We start from the raw sequence: 26,446 nt of genomic DNA on the forward strand, positions 1-26,446 counted from the left end.
GGGGGGGGGGGGGGAGACAACAAAAGCCGTCAGGTGGCCCGGATGAGATCAACCTAAAGGTTCCAAGAGGAGATGATGTGGGTATTTCTACAAAAGGAGGCAACTGGAGGTTTTGGAAGAAACATTAAAGTAGCTAGTTTTCCAAATCTAGTCGGAGATCAAGATTTGGGGGTCCATCTATGGATGTTTCTTTTCGTCCAAAGATTTTCGGTAATTAACTTCATTGTGGGAGCTAATTTTTTATGGGACTGGATTATGAATGTGTCTTCTTTATGAACGAGTCCATGTATGTGGTTTTCCACAAATTTGTCCACGATGAATCCATTCCAACTTCTTTAATCCACATTGCTTCCTCACAACCAAATCTCATGTCAACGTTTTACAAGTTTAATTTCCTATTCATTGAAATTCCTATAATCTTCTTTGTGGCACGCGTACAACTTTGACAAAAGTGCCCCCCTTAACTCTATCTTGCTGATAGAGGATAGTGCCTTACTAGCTAAGGAATCCAGTACCGAGGAACAAATTGGAAAGTGCATTCTAAAAAATATGAAAAAATATGGGGAATATCCTCAACCACCAGCTATAAGAGAAGAAAGTTGTGTTCCATCTTAAGATATAGAAATAGAGTTATTTGCAGTCCATTTCCACCACCAAACAGTCTGTCAACAAATTTTGAGATTGCTTCTCACATACCACTTTGCATTGCCAATGCCTCCTCCAATAAGATAGACTGAAAGGCAAAGGTTCCATAATTGCCACACAAACTCAACCTCGATGATTTCTAATCACAAATCCAATGCCTACCTATTTTCCCATGATGTGTCCAACGTAAGTTCCTAAAAGTGACTGGATGGGGCAGTCCACTCTTCCGAAACACATTTGCCGGAACAAGGCTACAAGAATGAATCGAGCTCTCGGTACATACCTAAGCTTGCAAGAACTTGTAGTGATATTTTTGAGCGGCAAGAATCACTGTAGTTGGAGTCCATTGTTGTTGGGAAAATAATAAGTCATTTCTAGCTTTCCATATGTACCTAGCAAAAAAACCGAATGAAATTTAGATCCTGCCATGGTCGCAGCCAAGTGAGTCTGAAGCATTTTGTTTTTGTCATACTTCAGTTGCCACCTTGGGTAGTGATGTATATTTATGAATGGGCAAAGTTTTCCCACACTCGTAATAAGGGAGAATTCCTTGACCAATGAGTTTCGGATGGTATCCATATGGCATAAGGGAACAATAGAAGTGTTATCATCTATGTACTATAAGCAATGACAGTGCCAACAGTGCCAACAGAGTTGCCATGCTTGACATCCAAACATAGATAACAAAAAGAGGGGGGATCACTGTTAGGCTTTGTGGCCCCCATATACTAGGGTAGTGTCCAATGAGAACACGCATGGGGGCATCCACCAAGAGTGGGGTTTCTCATTTCATGGGTTGTAAGGCTGGCATTTTAACCCTTCTAGAATCTATGTATAGGTTCCAAGCAATCAAAAAACCTTATTTTTTTTATAAACAAATAAAAGGAGAAAGAACCCTACCGGTCTAGTGTTATTTATGCTGAAACACAAGGTCAATAGGAGGCCATCTATGCAAGGGCATCTTCACTCTTCAGCACACAAGAAGGGGCATCATGAGGACGTGCCCCTCCTGTACCCAGAAAACACTGCCCCATAACAAAAAAGTTTGTTGACTATTATTGGGATCTTTCAAGGTATTGTTGATCCAAATACCAATCAGATTAGACCGAAATGGAACACAATTTTAGATTTTCAAAAATCAAAACCAAAGCTGGATCAATGAACGTAGGCGGCAGTTCAACAAGAATAATCAAATCTAAGAAAGAACACAGCTAACAAAAACCTATGAACCTCGTCTCTGAAAACGTGTCCCCGCATCCTCGGTTCAAGAGAAAGAGAAGCCACTACCAACCAGACAACTACTGCCAACTCACGGCCCCGTGTATGGTCACTCACTCACCCCACAATCCAACATCACCAATTCTACCTCTCTTGCTTCCGTCCCTTAGTGGTTCAGCTCTATGGGTTGCTCTACTTCTACCAAACCCATTATAGGAAATATCCAAATCAGTTTGGAATGGAAAGGAAGAGTTATCAGTCTCAATGAGAACCTTCCTTTCCCTTTCCAGCCTGTGTTTACTTACTCGCTTCCAACTGTGTACAGCTCAAACTTCACTTGATGCTCTCTACTACCGAGCCCACCCATGAATTTTCCAGTGCCCTTCTTCGTTTCACCTGTTCACTTCTCTCGTCACCTTCCCCGTCGTGTATATATATGTTTAGACTTGTTTATTGCAAACACAACAACAACCCAGTTTTCATTGCGGACCAATATCAAACAACTTTCATACTCCCTTCAGCATCCTCTCTGTGTATCTCTCATGGTCATGGCTGCTCCTTCTTCTTCCTCATCTTCCTTTACTGTTTCACTACTATTGGTGTCTGTCTTACTGGGCACCTCTTTAATGGCTGTCTCTGCTAATAATTTCAACCAAGATTTCACCCTCACTTGGGGGGATGGTCGTGCCAAGATACTCAACAATGGGGAGCTTCTTACTCTGTCTCTTGACAAAACTTCAGGCTCAGGTTTCCAATCCAATAACGAATATCTGTTTGGAAAGATTGATATGCAGCTCAAGCTCGTCGCTGGCAACTCCGCTGGCACTGTCACTGCCTATTATGTAAGCAAGCTCCCCCCATTTTCTCACTCCTCCCCTTTTGTTTAGCTGTTAAGTTCTCATATAAAGTTTCAATCTTTCTGATTCAAAAGTGAAATTCTTTGTGTTGCAGTTATCTTCAAAGGGAGCAACGTGGGATGAGATAGACTTCGAATTCTTGGGGAACCTGAGTGGAGATCCTTACATTCTTCACACAAACGTGTTCAGTCAAGGCAAAGGCAACAGAGAGCAGCAGTTCTATCTCTGGTTCGACCCAACTGCCGACTTCCACACCTACTCCATCCTCTGGAATCCTCAAAGAATCATGTAAGCTTAATTACTCATATCCATAGTTAAAATTTTAATTTATGTCTACTAATTCTGATCTGACAATTTGTTTTGGGATTTCAGATTCTCTGTGGATGGATCTCCCATAAGAGAGATCAAGAACTTAGAGTCAAAGGGGGTTCCTTTCCCAAAGAACCAACCCATGAGGATCTATTCAAGTCTCTGGAATGCGGATGACTGGGCTACCAGGGGTGGCCTCGTCAAGACCGACTGGACCCAAGCTCCCTTCACCGCCTCTTACCGTAATTTCAATGCCAATGCCTGTGTTTGGTCTTCTGGGTCGTCTTCTTGCAACTCTAATTCTCCTTCCACTGCATCCAGCAACAACTGGTACTCGCAAGAGCTGGATTCGACGAGCCAACAGAGATTGAAATGGGTCCAGAAGAACTATATGATCTACAACTACTGCACCGACACCAAACGCTTTCCTCAAGGCTTTCCTGCTGAATGCACCGCCACCACTCAATCTTAAATCAATGTATACATACACGCAGAGACCCCATCGTCTACGTCAAGCTACTGCTATTCATTCATTCATTTCCCCCCTCCCTTCCCCTCCCCTCCCCTCCCCTCCCCCTTTCTGTGTAATCAATGTATAATACATTCTGTTATGCTTGTGAATTGTCATTCGAACCACACGAAATAATTACGTACTTCTTGTATTTAATTTGTTTGAATTTGACAAAAATATTTTGAAGTCATGGCTTCTTCCATAAAGCAAAAATTGCCCAGCGTGATGTGAATAGCGATTTTTATCTCTTTTTCCTATTTTATCATCTGACCACTAAATCTTTGATTGGAATTTATTATTTATATTTAAAAAAAGAAAGCTACTGATCGTATGGCTACTTGCGCCCAAACACAATATGTGAAATTATCAGTCATTCGAAATCAAAATCTCATTCATTGGCATCTGCATTGGTATAAGCCATTGGATAGGAGTGAGTGGGGTGCACCATAGACCATCATCCCTATTCAACAGTTGTATGAATGACTGTATATCATGCACAAAACCCTTTTTATAAATAATAATAATAATTCATTAATTAATCAATTAAAAAGAAACTTCTAAATATCTTTCTTAACATAGACATGCAAGCTCTCCATCCTCATTTTAGAAGCCCACTTATGTGATCTATCCTTTTTAACTATACTTGCAAAGCCCAAGTTTTCATAATCATTGAAATATCATAAAGTAAAGAATTTTCTAACCAAGGCCATCCCTTCCTTGTTCCTTGCCTTGGCCAATCTACAACTTCCTGACGTTTCTCTAGACTTCTACATGTGCCGACCCTTGCTCCTACTCTCCATTGAAACAATCCTAGAAGCTCTGATTTTTGGGGATTCCCTATAAAACCGAAGTATATGAAGGCCATCACAAATTGCTTTTGACACAATAAAATGGCCGCACACCCTGTAACATCATTGGGTTCACAACTGTCATCGTGAAGGATAATACAGCTTGAGTCTCAAGGAACAAATAGAACAATTTTGTTATCATATCCACCTTCCATCATCCTTATGACATCTATTGTTTGGGTTGGATCTGTATAAAAGCAACCCTAAAAGCGATGTAGAAGGTAATAAAAAATCAAGAACAAATAATGCACATAGGTTTATGAGGTTCGGCAAAATTACCTATGTCCTCGGTGAATTGAGATTCTGCTTCATTATCAATGGAGAACAGGATTACAACACTAATCCTCACACCTTTCAAAATTGCTTACAAAGAACGTAAATCTCGCTACAAATATATAGCGAAAAACCCTAATACCGGAAAGTACAAAACTTTCCTCAAATAAAAAATTCGAAAGGGGGGTTACGCCCCCTACACCATTGCTATGTAGGGGGGCCTCTTGCCCCCATGCAACCTCCACGACCCATTTATCAGCAGGTGGGACCATCATTCTATTAGGGGGCCTACACCAGTACTCACTGAATTAAACTGCAATGAAATACAAAACATCGTACATCAACAAGCCAACTCCTACATCCTTTAGATTTTTGGTAATTAACTTCACTGGAGTTAATATTTGATGGGACCGGATTCTAAATGTGTCTTCTTTATGAACAAGTCAATCTTTGTGGCTTTCCACAAATTTGTCCACGATGAATCCATTCCAACTTCTTCAATCCACATTGCTTCCTCTGTTCCTCACAACCAAATCTCATGTCAACGCTTTACAAGTTTAATTTCCCATATCTTGTTTTCACTGAAATCCCTGTAATCTTCTATGTGGCACGCATACAGCTTTGACATGAGTGCCCCTTTTACCTCTATCTTGCTCACAGAGGATAGTGCCTTCCTAGCTAAGGAATCCGGTATAAAATTGCACTCCCTATGAACAAATTAAAAAATATATTCCAAAAAATATGAAGAAATATAGAAAATATCCTCAACCATCAGCTTTATGAGAAGAAGGATAGTTGTGTTCTGTCTTGAGATATAGGAATAGAGTTTGTTGCAGTCCATTTCCACCACTAGACAATCAAAAGATTCTAAGATCGCTTCTCACATACCACTTTGCATTGCCAATGCCTTCCCCAATAAGACAGACTCAAAAGGTAAAGGCTCCGTAATTGCCACACAAACCCGACCCAATGATCTCTAATGACAAATCCAATGCCTACCTATTTGCCCTTGTTTTTCCATGATGTGTCCAAATTAAGTTCCTAAAAGTGACTCGATGGGGCTGTCCACTCTTTCCGAAACATATTTGCAAGATCAAGGCTACAATAATGAATCGAACTCTCGGTACATATTTGAGCTTGCAAGAACTTGTGAGATTTTTGAGCAGCAAGAATCACTTCAGTTGGAGTCCATCGTTGTTGGGAAAATGATAAGCCATTTCTAGCTTTCCATATGTACCAAGTCAAAAAACTGAGTGAAATTTAGTTGCTACTTGGGTTGCAGCCACTAAACCGAACGGAATTTAACTATTGCCCTAGTTGCAACCAAGTAGTTGCAACCCGTGTGGCACCCAAGTGAGTACATGCATTTTGGTTTTGTCATACTCCAATTGCCAGCTTGGGTAGTGATGTATGTTTATGAATGGACTAGGTTTTCCAACACCCACAATAAGGGAGAATCCCTTTGACCAATGGGTTCAGATGGTGTCCATATGGTATAAGGGAACAATGGGAGTGCTATCGGCTTTGTACTATTGGCAATGACAATGCCAGCGGAGTTGCCATGCTTGACATCCAAACCGAGCCAATAAAAGGAGGGGGATCGCTATTAGGCTTAGTGGCCCCCTTATACTTGGGGTAGGGTCCAATGAGAACACGCATGGGGGCATCCAATAGGAGTGGGGTTTCTCATCTCAAAGCCTTTAAGGCCATCATTTTGCCCTTCTAGGGTCTAGGTGTAGGTTCCACGCAGCCAGACAACCTTTTTTTTCTCAAAAATAAATAAATGGAGAAAGAACCCGGGGGTCTAGTGTTGCCTATGTTAACGCACGAGGCTAATGGGAGACCGCCTGCGAGAGCATTTCTGGCACACAAGGTAGAGACATCGTGGTCTTTTCACATCCGCATAGGTAACACCAAACTGATAGGATTCTTTTTTCTCATGAATAAAAGAACAACTTTCTGTGTGGGATGTAAGGCCCACGTTGAGGCACAAGGGCGCACCATGAGGATGTGCCCCTCTTTTGGGTACGCGCTTAGGACATGGCCCCTATGTCCCACGCAAAAAACACTGCCCCATAACAAAAAATAAAATAAAAAAAATTACTGACTTTTATTGGGATCTTTCAAGGTATTGTTGATCCAAATACCAATCAGATTAGACTGAAAATGACCAATATTTAAAATTTTGTAACATCAAAACCAAAGCTGGATCAATAAACGTAGGCGGCAGTTCAACTCATCAGAATAATCAAATCCCCAACTACACACAGCCAACTAAAAACTTTGAACCTCGTGTCTGATACCGTGTCCTCGGTTCAAGAGAAAGAGAAGCCACTACCAACCAGGCAACCACTGCCAACTCACGCTCCCTGTGTATAGTCACCCACTTCACAATCCAACATCACCAATGCCACATCCCTTGCTTGATGCTTCCGTCCCTCAGTGGTTCAGCTATGGGTTTCTCTACTTCTACCAGGCCCCATTATATTAATTATCCAAATCCTTTTCCTTTCCAGGCTGTGTTTACTTACTCGCTTTCAAGTTCCAACTGTGTACAGCTCAAACTTCACTCGATGCTCTCTACTACCGAGCCCACCCATGAATTTTCCAGTGCCCTTCGTTTCACCTGTTCACTTCTCTCGTCCCCTTCCCCATCGTGTATGTATATATGTTTAGACTTGTATATTGCAACCGCAACAACAACCCAGTTCTCATTGCGGACCAATATCAAACAACTTTCATACTCACTTCAGCATCCTCTCTTTGTGTGTCTCTCATGGTTATGGCTGCTTCTTCTTCTTCTTCTTCCTCATTTTCCTTTACTGTTTCACTAGTATTGGTGTCCGTAATACTGGGCACCTCTTTAATGGCTGTCTCTGCTAATAATTTCTACCAAGATTTCACCCTCACTTGGGGGGATGGTCGTGCCAAGATGCTCAACAACGGGGAACTTCTCACTCTGTCCCTTGACAAAACTTCAGGCTCCGGTTTCCAATCCAATAATGAATATCTGTTTGGGAAGATTGATATGCAGCTCAAGCTCGTTGCTGGCAACTCCGCTGGCACTGTCACCGCCTATTATGTAAGCAAGCTCCCCCATTTACTTGCTCCTCCCCTTTTGTTTAGCTGTTATGTCTTCATTAAAGTCTCATCTTTTCTCATTCAAAAGTGAAATTCTTTATGTTGCAGTTATCTTCAAAGGGGGCAACGTGGGATGAGATCGACTTCGAATTCTTGGGGAACCTGAGTGGAGATCCTTACATTCTTCACACAAACGTGTTCAGTCAAGGGAAAGGCAACAGAGAGCAGCAGTTCCATCTCTGGTTCGACCCAACCGCAGACTTCCACACCTACTCCATCCTCTGGAATCCCCAAAGAATCATGTAAGCTTATTTACTGATAATATCCCTAGTTCCAAACATCCATAGTTCAAATTTTTAATTTATTTCTACTAATTCTGATCTGACAATTGGTATGTTAATTTGTTTTGGGATTTCAGATTCTCTGTGGATGGAACTCCCATAAGAGAGTTCAAGAACTTTGAGTCAAAGGGCGTTCCTTTCCCAAAGAGCCAACCCATGAGGATCTATTCAAGTCTCTGGAATGCGGATGACTGGGCTACCAGGGGTGGCCTCATCAAGACCGACTGGACCCAAGCTCCCTTCACCGCCTCCTACCGTAATTTCAATGCCAATGCCTGTGTTTGGTCTTCTGGGTCGTCTTCTTGCAACTCCAATTCTGCCTCCTCTGCATCCAACAACAACTGGTACTCGCAAGAGCTGGACTCGACGAGCCAACAGAGATTGAAATGGGTCCAGAAGAACTACATGATTTACAACTACTGCACTGACACAAAACGCTTTCCTCAGGGCTTTCCTCCCGAATGTACCACCACCGCTCAATCTTAGATAAATATGCATAGACGCAGAGACTCTCACAGGACTCCCTAGCTCCTGTTATTCATTCATTTCTGTGAAATCCATGTACTTACTATAATTCTTTTATTTATTATACTTGCGAGTTGTCATTGGAACAACACGAAATAACTAGTCTCATCATGTAACGTAATCTACAAAAATGAAATGAACTGCTTTGTTTCTTCCTCCAAAAAGAACCCACTTGTACAAGAGCAAAGCCACCATCTGCATTTGCCCCAGAGAACAATTCAAACAGAGCAGCAAAGCAACCGTTGACCTACCATCCTCACTCTGGGAAAATGCGAGAGAGTAAATCTTCAAAGCTTGAATCTCATTCATACCCTAGTATAAATGTCCTAGTGATGGCCTTTGAATCCATCTTGGATGCCACTTTTGAGTATCTGACAAGAAAGATATTCATATACGATCATCTTTTTTTAGGAAGGGGCTGTCACACTGCAAAATTGTAATGAAATCTCCAAACCATAGGAGAATGGGAGAGGGCCGGAACATAGTATATAGGGTCAATGAGAAAAGAATGTCATTAAGAAGAGAGAATGTTGGAAGAAATATCACACCACCGGCATATGGATAAAAGGCTCCCTCCCTGCCTCTTTAGTAATCATTCCGTCGCTCCTCATTGGTGTGCAATCATTTCATAGGCAGAAGAATATATTCAGCGGAGTTCTAAAAATAATTAATTGGGATTTACACAAAATAAGTGTTTTACATAAGTACTCATCGGGTATGATTTGTGCCATGTGATTCCATAAGGTGAAGGTGAACTACATCACCCGCGTGTCTGATCATTGCTAGTTTTTTTTATATACTGATGCTGATGGATTATCAACAGTGTGGCCTGTGCTCAGCCCACGTTCATTCTGGGCCAGAGTCCAGACCAAGCTTTCTTTACCTAAAAGGTGATCATATCATCCATTTTTTATTTACCAAAAAAAAAATAGACTCATCAAATAATTAATTCATCTAGGTAACAATTCCTAGTACCCTATGTAGATCTACCATACATGAGGTGATCCAGAGGAAGATATTCTGTTTGGGTGTGACTCTTATATTTCAATTTCACTAGTACAGGGAACAAGGGGGTAAGGAGGGGGAAGCACACAAGGATGAAGAAATGCTTTCTTTCAATAGGATAAGATCTGAGTCTTCAATAAATTTATTTAATTTTTGGTAGCAATCCACAGATTCACCTGCAGAAGTGTTACCAACTGTGAGTAAAGGCACCATGGGCAGGGAAACTGCTGAGATGCAACCAGGAATTGTTCAGTCTCCAATAAGATAGGAGCACAAGGCCACAGCCCACAGGCCTATGGCCCAAATCTGTTAAAAGAGTCCTAGCCTCTATCATCCATTTGGGAACAACTTCTAATAGCATTTAATCTTTACTTTCCCAAGGGCCACATAGCCTGACATTGAGAAATTAATTAGGAAGAAATACTTTTAAGTACTACCAAGAAAGAAACCGTGACCGCAAAAGCAAGCATTGCCAGAGACAAAATTCTGATGCTGCTTTATCCATGTTCATGCAAAACTTTGCTAAGACATTACCATACATGATGACCTACCAGTAACAATGAAAACATTTGTGGGCAAATAAGCATGATTGATACAAAATATTCTAATATTTACAAAAAGACATCATTTTCCATAATAAGAGTAGCTTGTTTAAGCCCTAATACTAATATAATTCTAGATAATTAAAAGATATATGGAGTTGTCAATATCAAAATTCACAGGAACTGACCCATCAGCAAAAATAGCATTTTTGTTTCTCCACTTAATTTGTCACAAAATGAGAGAACATGGAGAAAAACAGGGTAAATACTCTTGGTTCTAGTTGAATAATCTATATGGACAGAAGTCCTGCACATGAAATATTGAAACATTGCATTAGATCAGATTGAAGCAGCTTCCATAATCCAAACATTTCCAAGAGGTTAAAAACCAAGTGTATTGGTCACCACCACCCACAATTCACCAAGCCTTAAAACTACCACTGTCCAACTAATATTTTTTCCTTTAAAAAGAGGCCAAAACAAGGAACTTCTGGAGCCTGTACAGAGGCCGTAAATGTTCACACACTGCAGAGTAACAGCCAGGAAGAAGTCCAGTGCGAACCTTGCATTGCTATGTAGTTCATTTGTCCCATTCTGATTCAAGGTTTAGAGGCACCACTGTCCATATGTGCTCCTCTGGCCTTCTTGGCAGCTGACTGGTGTAACCGGAGGGTGATTGACGTTTTTCAGTTGATTGTTGTATCCAGATAATTTTTGACTGCTTGTCAGCTCTCTGGAGTACTGACTCCAGCCCATCAGATGAGGCAAGATGAACTGCTACAAGTGCAGAGTCAGAAAGCAAGACCCAAAATCTTTGGATTGAAAAACAGTATGCATAAAAGGCACATGTATTGATGCAGGCATAACTCACTTTGTACCAGTGATATATTCATGTTCCTACCCAAAAACATGGCCGCATGGATGGTTGATCTAATTAAATTCTTATACCAAACAAGGTTTATCTAAGAATCATATGCACAATACAAAAAGTACTAAGCAGTGGCAAAAAATCCAGACAAATCTGGGTCCAGGTCAAACAGCATGCAATGTCTCTGGCTATTTGCCCACTACAGATCATCTACTACCTAATCATTGCATAGATACACCAAAACACTAGAAAGGAACAGAACAACTGAAAAGTTGCAAAAAGGAAAAACAGTAGGTTTCAAAATATCATACACTGCAAGTTGTGCAAATCACTGCAAACTCGGCACTTGTAATAGGAACAGAAAGACGGTCATTCGTTTTCAGGTTGTTATTGACAACACCTGCAAATAGCATTAAAAAAATGTAGAAATAAATGTTAGCATATCAGCAAGAAAGTATGTAGACCAGTAGCACAGATTTTATTCAAGCCTGACCACTGAATTCCAAAATTCCAAAGGTTGCAAAGAAATATTAAGCAAATAATTATTCACAAAAATAAAAATAAAAGCTTCAATATCAGAAAAATAAGTAAATAAACACGCACGACAAATGCAAATGCAGTCCTGAGTCTCCTGACAAATCACAGAAGGTGATTTTTCTGTATATCATCCAGCAGCATGGAAAAGACTCAATTTCAAAGTACACCTTATAATTTGAAGCTCAGAGAACATGTAAAATAGTACCATGATAGCATAAACTGCTGCAACGGAATTTAATCCCCTAAGAGTAAGTAAAAGTACAACCTCCAATCATAAAATCACAAATAATGAACTCAAAATTGAAGAACACAAGCAGGTCTAGAGATCAGTTAGAGACATAAAGAAATTAAAGTAAAATATAAAAAAATAAAATTTACATGGGTCTCTTCGTCTGAAAAGATGTGCTAGGAAAAAAAAAATCTTCTTATGGATAATTTGGTTAATAGGGCTATGAAGTTTCCATTATAAGCCTTTTATGCAAGGAAGCTAGGAAATGGTGGATCGCCTTTTGATACATTGTACATCTTTTGCAGGCACATGGTCTAAGTACCTGTCCTAGTTTAATACTTCTTAATTTTTTTTTTTCCAAATGTATAGCAACATTCTTTTATATAACAGGATAATTCAATTTTGATACTCCCTTTTGCCAAGGTAGTCGTGAAAAGATTGAAACCGTAGAAAGGGGGATTGAAGGTGAAAAGGATACATTGGGGGCAGAAGAGAAAATCCTATTCCACAATGGTGACCATAGTTGTCAAACTGTCGCCTAGGCAACCTATTATAGTAGCACTTGACTAGTTGGACCAGCATGACCGGCTTTGGAAGCCAAAAGCCAAAAGCCAAAAGCCAAGAAGAACCAGTCCAACAAAGTTTAAAGTAATTTATATGGTAGTTATATTTATCTTTATGTCTTTATTTTCTTTATTTGTTCTGAGTTGGACACGTAGGACTTAAGAGTTGGTTTACAACTTGTTTCCTTTTTAGAGTCTAAGTAGGACTCCTTGGTTTTGCTCTTTAAACACTTGCATGTGACACGACGATGGACACAGTGATTGAATTGGGTTTTGTGCTCTGAGTGAGTGTGTGATTGAGTGCTTCTCTCCCTCCCCAACCTGCTACTCTGATTTCTTCCCAGAGTCCCCCCTTCTTCCCTAACCGGCCCTCCATCACGTCCAGGCTCTTTTATTTTTGGATGGGCACCTTGGTCGCCTAGGCAGTAGGTACCTTAGTGTTTTACACCCCTCTCCAACATCTAGGGTCGCCTATCGGTTTGACAACTATAATGGTGACGAGCATTAGCTTTTTCTCACCCCCCCCCCTTCTTTTTTTTTTTTTTTTTTGGGGGGGGGGGGAGGGGGTTTCCAGTATAGATGGGGTTGTGTTTGTTAAGAGGGTGGTGAGTTAGCACAGTGAGGACTTCGTGGTCTCTTGGGGTGTTCTTGGTTGGGTAGCTGTCTCTCTTTGAAACTCTCCTTGCTGTGCTTCCCTTGTTTTTAAATCTTCCACGGCCCTGGTTTTCTCCAATATTTTTCTTCTTTGTTGTTGTCCATTACAAAAAATCTCAAGGGGGGATTCCCTTCATCTAAAGACTAAAGAGTGTGTAATGAAGCCCTGAAACTCCATTTTCATGATCCTCAGTTATGGAAGTCAAACAAGTTGTCACCAATGAAAAGTATAGGAGAGAGAGAGGTAACAGAGCCTAAAATTATTTAATATAAGAAAATTTCTTATTTGACAAGAATGCCCTTAAATTACATATAAGCATAGTTGTCAAGGCGTCGCCTAGGCGTCCAGGCGGTTTAGTTGGGGTATGGGTGAGTGCCACCTTAGTGCAAGGTGCAACACTTGTTTAAGTATATTAGTTAAGTAAATGCTAGATATTATTCATAAATAAGAAAATCCTTCCTATTTGAATCCAATAAAAATAGTTTTAAAAAATCAAATTCCAAGAGGATAAGAAGTCAACCCCCCAGTCCAAGAACAAAACTGGATTTTTTTGTTGTAGTGGTGATTTCAACTTTCAATTGTTTGGGTTATTCTCAATTCTGGAAATTTCATAAATCTTAGCATGGTAAAACATTGCTAAAAATCATAAGTACAGTAAAATAATCTTCTGTTTTGATGTCCATAAAATTATTTTCATTCAAGCGACTTTAAAATAAGTTTGACAGAAACATAACTTTGTCATTACAATTTAGATTCAAGTAATGTTAGACTTGTTGGAGAGCTGGTTTTGTCCTCTACCTAATATAAAAAGTCTCATGTAAAAAAAAAAAAATCATTTGACCAGTGAAACTTATTAAAGAACAAGAACATTTCTCTACATGTTGATTTTTTTTATGATATAAGGCATATGTAGCATAGTAGATAATGTTAGAAAATAGGCGAAATAAAAAATAACACTTGCGCGGCTTGTCACCTAAGGGCTTAGGCACCTCTCTACTGCCTTGGGTAGCCTTGCCAACTATGCATACAAGTTACACATATGCTCTTGCAAATCCTTGCAACAGAAATTCTAGGCAGAACAGAAGTTAAGAGAGGATTTCAAGATTTCTTTATACATTTCCAGTGATTATTTTTGTCTCTAAAGGAAATCTTGTCTTTCCTTTCATTTTTTTAGTTAACATTAACAAGTAAACATAAAATAGAGTGGGTGAAGCAAGATTTATTATTTATATACTTAAAACAGAGAGAGAGAGAGAGAGAGAGAGGATGAGTTCCCAAGTGTCATGTCGATGACTATTTTCACTGGTTGTAAATGCCAAGCTTGTAAGAGTCCAACATCTCACTGGAAGTAAGAACTGAAACCAAGCTTAGGCCTAAACAAGTTCTCTATGATCTACTAAAGCCAACAGACTGAGCCAGGCAAATCCAGTTTTCAAGCAAAGCTGGTTGCCGAGATTGGATCCCATGGAACACAAGATGCAGCGAAAGCCTGCATGTCCAATCACAGGAAAAGATAAATGCTAAGGGACAGATAGGTAGATACACACCAAGAAACCTAGTGGGTTTTATTTACTGTAAAAACATTACAAGCTTTTTCCTCTCCAGCAAATGGGCATGCAGGGACAACCCCTTCTTCCATTAGATATGCAACTCTGTCTAAATACTTATGCAATCACAGCATGTTCTTCCTATATGTAGCCAGTACGATATCCAATTTCTCCAACCTAGGATGCAAACAGAAGCTAAGCTAATTATTGAACAATTGAATTTGGAAATGAATAATAATAATAATAGAAAAAGAGCAAAAAAAAAATAATAACTCCATAAGGCTTGAGGATTCTTTTTCTTTATTCCAGTCTAAAGCAACAAGTAATGCTGCTGCAGCAATTGAGGGGCATATGTTCTATTCCTAATAGAACATAATGTTTTAAAAGACATTTTTAAAAAGATTCAACCTATCTACTCATCCGCAGTGGTCTAGTGGGAACACAGGTGGCACCTTTATGACTAGTTTACTAAGAACCAACATGATCAAATGGAAGGAAAAAATGTAAAGTACACCACAAAATCATATAACCTTATGTAAATAATTTTGTCACTAACTTAAGCATTCCAATCACTATATGTTCTTAATTCTTATAAACTTACATGCTTTAAGCTGAATATGGACATTTGTATGAATTTTGCAAGAAATAAGGAGATAAACTTGCATAACTAAGAGGTTATAATTAACAACTTCATGCAATCATACAACAAAGAGACCAAGCAAATGAACATCATATAATAAGACAAGGCACAGGCTTACTCAAACTAAAGAAACAGCCACCACCATCTGCTATTGGTGTAACTGATAGGCTCTTCCTCACTTGACCGGCAAGACTGTTACATTAAATGCTTGTCAACTCATCAAGTTTGAAAATAAAATACAAAAATTCTTAAACTAGTGGAAACAAAATGACGGCAAAATTTTATCACCTGGACCATAAATGTGCTATTTTCTCGTATTATAACCTCAACCTTTTATGCCTTAGGCGAGTATGACAGCACCTTGTTTTCATAGAAGGATCATGGAAAAATTCATGGGAATCATTAAGGCCCATGCTTATCACAGATCCAACCTCAGTAGGCAACAAAGCAAATACCTACAAATTATAAATTCAATCAATGAGTCAAGCTTAATTAACATCAGAGTTTCTGTTGCGTTAAACAGGATGTGCTTCAAGAAAATAAACCCAGTGCTCACATAAGCACTTAAGTGATGCAGTCACACGATATTAGGGATTTGGGATTATCTTGTAATTTTTCCATAATATTACGTTAGGGAAATTGGATACGCAAAAGGGATTGGGCAACTATTTAGTTACCTAGTTATTACAGTACGCAAAAGGGATTGGGCAACTATCTAGTTACCTAGTTATTACAGTTTCGATTTCAGTTTAGAATTTGATTAGGAACTTTATATTCTCTTTCCTTTATATATGCAAGCATTCGCACCGAGTTTGGAGATAGATTTGACCGAATGAAACTTATTTGAGTTCTTGGCTTCTTGCAGACCGTGGCTGAGGTTACGTGGTTCTTCTAGTTCTCTCTGTCCAACCCAGAGAAAGAAGAGATCTCCTCCATGCTTCCATCCTTTATTTCCTATTATTATTCTGCTATCCTGTTTATTTTTCCTGCAACTTGTGATACCACTGGAATAAATTAATTTGGCTTCTGACACACCATCAAGAGTCAGTTTGGTCCAATATTTTAGGCATAGGTTGCCCTGTCCTAGGCGACCCAGACCCGATGGTCTTGCATCATAATATCATTCCTATTGTGATATATCCTTGACACCAAATCTGGTTCTGTACAGTCTGCCAGATCCATTTTGCAGGGTTTGAGACCCTCTTAATACTTGTTGGATTTGGTTGCTTGGATAGGGAATTGTTCCAGCCGTAAGTAAGTTTACTTCTACCGCTGGGTTTCTAAAGCACTGTTCATCAAAATTACAGAACAGCCCCTACTTTCTAAAGAGTAGTTGTCAAGGCATTGCCTAGGCAACCAAGGAGGCTTTGTCTGGAGTCTGGACTGACCTAGGCGCCGTACTGGTGTCGCTTGAAATTCCCCCACTCAACCGCCTTGGTTCACCTTGGCACCGTGAAAACTCTGTTCAAAAGTTGGTTCTATTATATCGTTCCTTTAAGTCAACTTCCAGAAAATTCTCTGATATTTTTGTCCCAGCTTAGTTCTAATTCTGTCTCCTCTTCCAGAAAGGACCTTCTATTGTTCACATTATTCACAAAAACGCCATCACTCCTTTAAATCGGGTTCTGACCTTCTAATTAATTACAAATCTGCCAAAGTCTCTTGTAGTTGATTTATTTTTAACTTGGGTAGGTCCATGACGAACCCAAATAGGGATTTGCGACCTGGGTTTCACATCATTAAGCGGTTTGAACAGGGGACTAATGCATCAAACATCAAGCACCAGGCATTACTTTAAAATATATGGACTCAAACATGGACAAAATCTGAGAAACATCCAAAAAAACTGAACCAACAAACCACACCCAAGCTGTATGGTTATTAACATCAAACCAGTGAGCAACCGCTAAAATTCTGACAACAATCATTTACGAGTGTGTATTACTACACCCATAATTGACAAGTGGATGAGTTTTCCAGTTGGCTATGTTGATATAGCTTAGATAGGGGAGAAAAATAAATAATCCACTATAGGGTAGGGATGAACGGGAGCTTTGTTCCTAAAACTCCCCTCCGCATCCAGATCCAGTGGAGAGATTATGGCATTTCTATCAAGGATTGATCCAAGAATGTCAAGTTACTATCTTGATATTTCCATGTGAAACCAAGCATTAATTCAAGGGAAATTATTATATTTGATTGGCTTCCTGATGAGAAATATTAATGGATGATGCACAAGAATAATTAAAGTGAGTGTCAAAATAATTTCACTAAATATACTCAACTCCACCAACAGTCAACTCAGCCTTAAACCAACTAAATGGGGCTAGTTACATGGATCCTTTTTCTCAATGTCTAAGAATAATGTCGAACAATATGCAGCCTAGATATCCCTGAGTACAGGAACAGTTAAATCCCTACGGATGATCAAAGATCACATACTTTGAATGCAGGTACATCAAACACACAATGGTTGAGGAAGCAGCTGTGCATATCTTTTTACAAAGAAAATTACTTGAGAAACCACATAAAAACCAAAGAACTATAACCCATAGAAACATGGTACACTGAACAACAAATCAATGGAAGGAATAGAAACAGTTAAACATCAGATAAACTGAAAAAACCAGGATTTACCAGTGACATTGCGAAACAGAATAGGTACATCGTGAAATCATGGTGGCCATTGTACTCAATTCCCTTTCATCCACTCAGAAGATTAAAACCCATTGTTTGCAGAGTGGCTGGGTGTTTTTAAGGGAAACAGATGAGTGGCATCCCCAGAAAAGAAAGGTTCAGAGATGAAGAATGACAAAACTGTAGAGAGAGAGAGAGAGAGAGAGAGAGAGAGTATTAACACACCTGCTTTAAAGCCAGAAGCTATCTGGAAGCAAATCAAACAGATCCACTAAAACTATGGTTTGCTTAGTTCAATCTGAAATCCAATAGGTGAGATACAAATCTCAGAGTTCCATACAAAATGAGGAAAAACAAGCGAAAAGAAATGAAATAAATGTGATAAAGATTGAAACTGACAAGAGAGATATTGTGAGTCTGACTGCACCTGTGTCAACAGGAATAATGCCAAGAAAGATGGCATTACCTCATCAGGCTTGACAGCTCCAGCTCTGGATTCAGAGGAGTTGGAAATCAATGAACAATCAGAGACCTTGCAAGTTTTGTCTCAACTCTCAAGCAACAAATGCCTGGGACAGCTTGAGCCAAAAGGTACTGAAAACAATGGGAACAGGTTTTTTTTTCTATCCAAATGTGTTTTTAAATATTGAATCAGGTAGCCTAACCGAATAAAATTCTTCAAATGTACAATAGCATGGATATCTGCATAATTATTCAATAATTCATAGCCTATTATTAATTATTAATTATTAAAGGATGAATGAACAAAGCCAGCACTGATTGGTACTAAACAGAAAAAAGTGACATACAAATAAAATGATGAAAACAACAGAAAAGGTGGGAAAAAAGGTTGATAAAACCCTTTTCTTATTGCCATACCATAGATCTCAACAAGATTCAAGTCTGATAAAATCATACAACCATCATTTCTTACTGGCCTTTATACCACAGATCTCAACAAGATTCATGTCATCTGAAACCCCAAGTTGAAAGATAACCAATTAGGTTACGATTCACATGAAGTACATGTGCTGTCCCTTGATATTCAGTAATCAATGTAAATAGAGATGAGAAGCATTCACCATTGATGTTGCAGTCAAACGGAAGAGGTATTGCAGATAAGAACATTTTAACTGCCACTGTTGAATATTTAGTTCCAGCCCATCACATAACAAATCATAAAATCCAAATCAACGATTTCAAAAGGAAAGGGGTATAGCAATTGGGTCTCACACGAAGAAAAACCATCACAGAAATACCAATCAGAGAAGATGTAGATAAAGTATTTCAAGGAGAAGTTCTAAGGAAGAAAAAAAAAAAAAAAAAAAAACTCCCTCCATCCCACAATGACAGTCCATTTTGACAAATCTCACTTTTTAAAAAAGGTTTGTTTTTACATTAAGTACTCTAATGTTTTTTACTAATCTACCAACTTTACCATTTATATATTTACTATTACCTTTCTGTCTCTTAATGTACTACCCTCCTAAAGCATCCAACAGGGTAATGGACAAACAAAATCGGACATAGAAAAACTCGAAACAATAAAGTCTCTGTTGAATGGAAGAGTACCTCACAAATGAGAAGGAAAACACCTCAAATCAACTCAGTTGGATGGAATGTCAACCTCCAACCACAGACTGCAATGGTAACCAAGAAATTCACCTGTTACTGACAGAGCAATCATCTATTGTTGTGAGCCGCTGCTACCTCTGATAATTTGGCTTTTATTTCCGGAATATTTACAGGTGAGTTGTTCAGATGGTTAATGCTTTCCAACCCTTGTTTGTTGAGAAAATTCAAGAACTTCAAAATGGTAGAGTGGTTAACTCTAATCCCACCAGAAATAGAAGAGATAGAATGACCATTCTTCTTGTTGATTTTTTCCAAATATTTAGCGAAGCTATTAAATAACATTTGGGCATTTGAGACAGACCAACTAGCCAAGATTGTCGCAGAGAAGTCCAGGAAGGGATCATCAGCTAATGACATCACTGCACCAACAAGCTCAGGTGTAGGAGCACAACAGCTAGACAGCATCAGAAGTCCTCCTACTGCAATGGAATGTACATTTGGATCTAAGACACCTAGGCAGAAGAAATCCCGGACTAGCCTATCCACCTGAACCTTGGAGACTGCCAGCTCCGATCTCATCAAGCCCCAGAACTTCTGCTGTTCCACAAAGCCCCAATTGATAGAGATCTTAATCAAATGCAAAATATTCTCAGTGTCCTCTCCGAAGATGCAGAACTTTTTCAAACCTATTTCAAACTGCACACTGACTAGATCTGTGTCACTCAATCGGTCCACAAGTAAACTAATGATATTTTCATCACCAACAGATAAATTAGAAAGATGAGAGAAGACACTGCAGAATAACAACTTCAATCTTTTCATTCCCCACCCACAAGAAGTCACTAAGTCAGAAAACAATAGCTTAGCTACAGAAGCATCTGCTTCCTTACTTAAAGTATCGCTCAATAACACAAGGAAACGTCTGTAAGCAGCAAAAGCACCTTCTACCAACTTAGCAACCAGATTACCATCCACTTGATTGACATCAAGAGAATCTTCCGTCCGACCACTCATAAAAGTAAGAAATCCATTAATATGACATTTCAATAATGACATATCTGAGTAACTTAGCTTGGGGTAGCTATTTTCATCCATATCATTCCTCAAGCATCCCATCAACTCTGCCTCATGAGCAAGTCTTGATGCATAACATAGTAAGCGTGCTCCCACTGGACAACCATTTTTTGACCAGAATAGAAACATCTTCTGCATCCTCTCATTTTGAGAAAATATAAAGGCACGCGTAATTAGGGCTGTTGCAGAGAGAACTTCATCATCATGATTGGCTTCGAGAGATGAAAACATGCTATACCCATTTAATTTGAATGATTCGGCTATTTGACAAGCTAATACTTCCACTCTGGGATCAGAATCATCCACAGCTGCAGTATCAAGTGTGTGGCTAACAGGACTTGCAAATGACAATATTATCTCTTTTAGAGTCTGAAGTCCCATTTCATTTGACTGCTTAATGCTTTCTTGATATTTTTTAATCAAATTCCCTATGACATCAAATTGCTCACCATTGACTGCAATGACTTCACTGCAAGAAGTAACTGGGTTATCTGATGCAGAAACAACCTTATCATCAAATCCATTTTCTCTGCCACACAAAGGAGTCCTTTGCTCCCTCAAAACTGATGTCTGCCTTTCTGGGCTTGATGGACTTGGCAAATTCAAGGGTGGGAGGGAAGCGCGAGGAACACAAATGGGGTGTGCTTTAGAAACCTTATCGTCAAATCCATTTTCTCTATCACACAAAACAGTCCTTTGCTCCCTCAAAACTGATGTATGCCTTTTTGTGCTTGATGGACTTGGCAAATTCAAGGGTGGGAGGGAACCGCGAGGAACACAAATGGGGTGTGCTTTAGAAACCTTATCAACAAATCCATTTTCTCTGTTACACAAAGAAGTCCTTTGCTCCCTAGAAACCGATGTCTTCCTTTCCATGCTTGATGGACTTGGCAAATTCAAGGGTGGGAGGGAACCGCGAGGAACACAAATGGGGTGTGCTTTAGAAACCTTATCATCAAATCCATTTTCTCCGTCACACAAAAGAGTCTTTCGCTCCCTCAAAACTGATGTCCGCCTTTCTGTGCTTGATGGACTTGGCAAATTAAAGGGTGGGAGGGAAACGCGAGGAACACAAATGGGGTGTGCTCTAGAAACTCCTGATTTTAAATGAGGAAAGATGTTTGCAAGCCTCTCTTTGAGAAGTGAAGAAAGTTCATTGCAAGAGGTCAAAGCATCCAATGAGTGAACCACTCCTTTCCTGACAAGGTTACCAAAAGCTGCTGAGACACCCTGAGATATGACATCCTTCCGTTCAACATCATAGTTGTCCATAAGAAGGAACAAGAACTCAAGAAGGTTGCTAGTAATGTCAATGTATTGAGGAATTGAATTCACCATCAAAAGGATCGCTGGCTCAATGTTCATGATATTATCGATTTTATCATCATAGAACAGCCAATCGTATAAAAGGGCCAGCTTCGCATTCGCTTGCACATGATTTTTCCTACAATATGTCAGCAGCCAACCTATGATGGCCCATCTTGGAACAATATCTGATTGTAGAATTTCATTAGGAGGGTGATGGGCACAACATATGAACCGAACAAGGTCACAGATAACGGTCTCTCTTTCAGGTCCACCTAGGAACTTCCTAGCAAACCACAGCTGGTAACGCTTCTGTCTCCCCCATTTCACATAGGTCAGCAAGAACCGCAATTGATTTTCCATCTCTGGAGTAATCCGAAGTAAGAGATAACGGCTAGATGTCCTTGAGTGGTATAGCTGTGAAATGTCAGAAAATCCTGGAGCCTTAAATTTACCAGGATTCAATAACAAGTCCTTCCATATAGCTTTGAATTCAGGAATATGTACCAAGTCCTGCAGAAGCCGAACAAGGTCCCTTCCAATTCTCAAACACAAACTAAATTGTTCTTTCAAAACTCTAATGCAAAAATCAATCTCCATCTGCTTCAAGGCATCTAACTGTGTGCTACCATACAATCTATGATGATCGGCTAACAAACGGAGATACGTAAACAGAGCACTTGTCAAAACAAATGGTTCTTCCAAAAGCCAATCCCATTTTGCCAATAAAGTCTTTAGCAATTCCATGCATAACCACAAGTTCCAATTACTATAATCCCCACCGACAATTTGCCTCATCAGGGAAATCAACAAATTATCAACCCCAATAGCCGAAACATCGACGAGCTCTGAAGAAACCCATATCAATTGAGCCCTCACAGATTCGAGAATTTTAGGGTACGATTCAATTACTATCTTGAGAAGCAAACTAACGAAAAATTCGTACCCATCAGTTACGATAGCATTTAAGTGGATAAAATGGGTTTTGGCAAGGTGAGGTTCAACTAAAACACCAAACAGGATAGCCCGATTAAGCTCTAAATACTCTGGTGGAGATGGAATTGTTAGAGGTAATGGAGGTTTCAGCTGATTCTGAAGAAGCACGAAAGCTTCCCTCAGCGAGACCTCTGTCGGGCTTTCGGCTTCATGAGGAGCGATTCGGAATAGTTCAGAAGCCATGCTTTCTCCATCAACAGTAAGAGAAGCAAAGCAGAGTTATCAATGGATATAAACTGGAAGAAAATGAATGAAAGAGGAATACTAAAGAAACAGAAGCAGAAGAGATCTGAAAGGAGAATTAGAGAAGTTACCGTCGGGTTGGGGATGTTGAATTTTGCAGGGAAACTGAAAACAAAAGAAGTTTGAAGTGACCTCAGACAGCTTCAGTGAAATCGAAGATGGTAGAAAGTACCCTTCGATGACTATCGCTCAATCAGAACTCAGAAAAGCCAAAGCTCCGGATACCTTCCATAGGGTTGTGATTACTGTCACATATACCCGTATCACAAACATATCGAAGCCCTCCATCTTAAAAGGTCCTTTCATCTAGACTAAAACAGTTCTTCTCTTCTTCTTTGTTCGCCCTGCATTATCGACTGTAAATCCTTCACCTTCACTATTATGAACTTCAAGCTTCTCCATGATTGATGATGCAGCTCTAATCTTCGTCTAAAAGGCTTGATAGATCAAACCCGTCATGCCATTGACGGTACGAAATCGAAAGCACTACAGAGTATAAAGCTTCTCCATAATCCCAGGTCCCCACCCCGGCCAGGTGAATCCTGGAACATGGGTTTCGCTTTGAATGATGATTCAGTTGGGTTGGGGAGTTGGGGTAGAGGGCTTTAGCTGTGGCAGCCCTGAAATACTCTCTTTTCTTTTCTTGGCTTCCAAAACATAGCCCTAACAAGTTTGACAATAAAAACACTAACACAAATAGCAAGACAATATTTCATACTCTCAATCCAATGGTAGAATCAGAATACATGACCTATGCCCCGGTACATATTGATCGCATTGGGCCGTACCGCTACCTATTTCACATCAAAACATCAAAATTCATAAATAAAAAAATACCACATTTGTCATTTTTGGCCCATGGATCTTAAGGTTTTAAAATAAGTTATGCCATGTTAATAAAGTTAGAGGTTATTAACTAACTCGATAATCTTTTCCTAGGCGATATAGACTAAATTTTGCACACCCTCACCGATCTCTTAGGCGGGTCTGATACTTACCATATTTTTAGGTGTCACAACTTCTCCCTTTTGTCATAGCGTCATTGCGGCCCCACACGTTGTCGGGGTTTGCTCTGATATCCAACATCATGTAGAGCCACAGCGGGGATGTTGTGCCAAAAGAGGAGAAGTTGTGACACTCAAGAATACGGTAAGTACCTAATCTGCCTGAGAGATCGGTGAGGTGTCCCCATTAAGAATACGGCAAATACCATAGAGTTTGATAAATTGGTGAGGGTGTGCAAACTTTAGTCCGACATTGCTTATAAAGATATTACTTTGCTAATTAATAACCTCTAGCCTCCTTAACATGGTACAATACGTTTTAAAGCATTGAAGCTCATGGGCCAAAGAGGATAATACTGTGCAAGGTTAAGGGACCAGTTTTTACAAAAAAAAAAAAACTTTAATGCGTTCCACTTCAACCAAACATAGATATAGATTGAAATATGATAGGATTAGTGAACCCTAATCTAAAGATTACTAGGTCATAGAGTGAAGAGGCACATATGATTAGTTATATTGGAGTGAATGTATAGAGTTGTTTTTTTTTAGGGGGGGGGGTGTTGGGGTTAAGAGAGCGCATGTAAAGAGTTAAAGTGTGATTTGAGGAATGACCCAAGTGAGAATTAGAGGTGCTCCATCTTAAGGGCAACAATTGACATAATTAAAATGATTATTGAGTGGGAATTGATGGCAGTGAGTAGACCGGGTGAAGATCTACTATATCCATTCCCTCCAAATGGAGACATTCAACACAATTTGGTTCCGGGCTAACCTAATGTAGATATCATTATAGAGAAAATGTATGATCCATAAGGAATTTCCAACACACGCAAATATAAATTTATTGATTACAAAGGAAAAAAGAGGAATATTTAGATTCTTATTGATTTGTAGAAATTTATTGAAAGGAAATGATTCTCTTAGCAGATCTTTATTATTGTCAAATGGACAAGTGATATGATAATTTTGGCCACTGAATATATAAAAAACAGTACTGATTAGTCACATGTCAAGTTTCAAAACTTAATTCAATCAAATATCATTCTTTGTATTGGCATGCTTCTCTAGTTTTTTCATCTATGCCTAATATTACTTTGGTAACTACTGTGAATTTTTTCATAGTCTTGAAGTTTTCAAATCTTGCAGTTGGGAACATGAAAAATTTTCATTGAATTGAAACATGACAAGTGAGCAAGAAACCTTAGGGTTTATCTTCCACACTTTTTAGGCTCATATGGAAAACTTCCATTGAGCTACACAAGCGAGCAATGGGTCTTGAGATCTATCTCCCACAAATTTTAGGCTCACGTGATATTTTAGGTGATGTTAAGAGATTCCTTTCCAAGTTGTCCACGTATTCCCTAATTTATTGAAATATTATTTGTCTAAAGAACAACTCCCAAAATTGTCACATTAGAATAAAAATTCCTTGAGGATATGTTTCGTAGCCAAGAGAAGAAAATAAAAGAAAATAAAAGAAAATAGAAGAAATGGTGAGAAAATAAAAAGAGCATATATGTTTGGTTACCAAGAGAATAAAATAAAACAAAATAAAAGAAAACAATTCAAAAAATTTTGAATTTTAGGAGAAAATAGACACATAGGAAATCATTGTGTAATAATTCATTTTTGTCTTATTATGTTTTCATATTTTTTTATGTCTTCTTGTGTTTTTTCTAAGAAAATTTTTTGGGAATTTTTTTTTCACAATTCCCAAGAAAAATTTTGAATTTACAAAGAAGAATCTTCTCTTAGATGAAGATAGGGGTGTCAATTCCTAAACCGAACCGGTAAAATCGGCCGGATCGAACCAAACCGAAGCCTTATTGGTTCGGTTCGGTTTCGAGTATTTCAACCCCAAAACCAAACCGAACCGCACCGAAAACCGGATGAACCCGAAACAAATCGAAACCGGCTCAAAACCCAGACCGAAACCGAAACCAAACCGGTACGAAACCGAAACACTCCAAAATTCATTAAAAAAATCAAAATTTACATAGTTTTGTATACATTTGTATGAAAATTCGAATCCAAACTAGACAAAAAACCAAAACCAACCCGGTTACAAATCGATTTAAGAAACCGAAGTTCAGCAGTTCAACATTTGGTTGTTTCCTAATGGCTCCATACCGGTTTAAAAAACCGATCCAAACCGAAATGAACCTGATAAATCCAAACCGGTACCAACCCGAACCCAAACCGCACCGAAGCCGACACCGGACCGAAACCGATTAATCCTTAATGGATCGGTTTCGGTCAGTTCCAAAGTCACACCGAAACCGGTGGAACTGGACCGAAACCGCACCAACCCGGACCGTTGACACCCCTAGATGAAGACATACCAAGTGTAAAAAATAATTCTTAACCAAGGAAAAAAGTACCAAAATATATTTTTTTTCTTTTTTTTTTTTTCTTCTA

At 39.2% G+C, this 26,446-nt stretch overlaps 3 protein-coding genes across 7 annotated transcripts; 2 read left to right on the top strand and 1 right to left on the bottom strand.

Annotated features, from left to right (window-relative positions):
- The first annotated feature begins 2,049 nt into the window (after positions 1 to 2,049).
- LOC122080102 (probable xyloglucan endotransglucosylase/hydrolase protein 23) lies at positions 2,050 to 3,730 on the top strand. The gene is made up of 3 exons (XM_042646986.1): positions 2,050 to 2,705; positions 2,815 to 3,008; positions 3,093 to 3,730. The coding sequence occupies exons 1-3, from the start codon at positions 2,229 to 2,231 to the stop codon at positions 3,499 to 3,501; spliced, it is 1,080 nt and encodes a 359-aa protein (XP_042502920.1). The 5' UTR covers positions 2,050 to 2,228; the 3' UTR covers positions 3,502 to 3,730.
- Positions 3,731 to 7,192: 3,462 nt separating this feature from the next.
- LOC122080103 (probable xyloglucan endotransglucosylase/hydrolase protein 23) lies at positions 7,193 to 8,772 on the top strand. The gene is made up of 3 exons (XM_042646987.1): positions 7,193 to 7,743; positions 7,851 to 8,044; positions 8,161 to 8,772. The coding sequence occupies exons 1-3, from the start codon at positions 7,330 to 7,332 to the stop codon at positions 8,567 to 8,569; spliced, it is 1,017 nt and encodes a 338-aa protein (XP_042502921.1). The 5' UTR covers positions 7,193 to 7,329; the 3' UTR covers positions 8,570 to 8,772.
- Positions 8,773 to 10,800: 2,028 nt separating this feature from the next.
- On the bottom strand, positions 10,801 to 23,693 carry LOC122079258 (integrator complex subunit 3 homolog). 5 transcript variants are annotated; one of them, XM_042645567.1, is made up of 9 exons: positions 19,404 to 23,693; positions 18,914 to 18,970; positions 18,259 to 18,804; positions 18,057 to 18,129; positions 17,832 to 17,938; positions 15,483 to 15,649; positions 15,313 to 15,386; positions 11,335 to 11,423; positions 10,801 to 10,932 (listed from the first exon to the last, which is right to left on the bottom strand). In XM_042645567.1, exon 1 carries the CDS (start codon positions 22,962 to 22,964, stop codon positions 19,515 to 19,517), a length of 3,450 nt encoding a protein of 1,149 aa, XP_042501501.1. In that variant the 5' UTR covers positions 22,965 to 23,693; the 3' UTR covers positions 10,801 to 10,932; positions 11,335 to 11,423; positions 15,313 to 15,386; positions 15,483 to 15,649; positions 17,832 to 17,938; positions 18,057 to 18,129; positions 18,259 to 18,804; positions 18,914 to 18,970; positions 19,404 to 19,514. The 5 variants fall into 5 exon arrangements, with proteins under 5 accessions (XP_042501501.1, XP_042501502.1, XP_042501503.1 ...); XM_042645568.1 differs by lacking the exon at positions 18,914 to 18,970 and having other exon boundaries at positions 18,259 to 18,322; XM_042645569.1 differs by lacking the exon at positions 18,914 to 18,970 and having other exon boundaries at positions 18,231 to 18,322.
- Positions 23,694 to 26,446: the final 2,753 nt, after the last annotated feature.

Source organism: Macadamia integrifolia, chromosome 5 (assembly GCF_013358625.1).
Source record: "Macadamia integrifolia cultivar HAES 741 chromosome 5, SCU_Mint_v3, whole genome shotgun sequence".
In the NCBI taxonomy this organism is placed as follows: domain Eukaryota; kingdom Viridiplantae; phylum Streptophyta; class Magnoliopsida; order Proteales; family Proteaceae; genus Macadamia; species Macadamia integrifolia.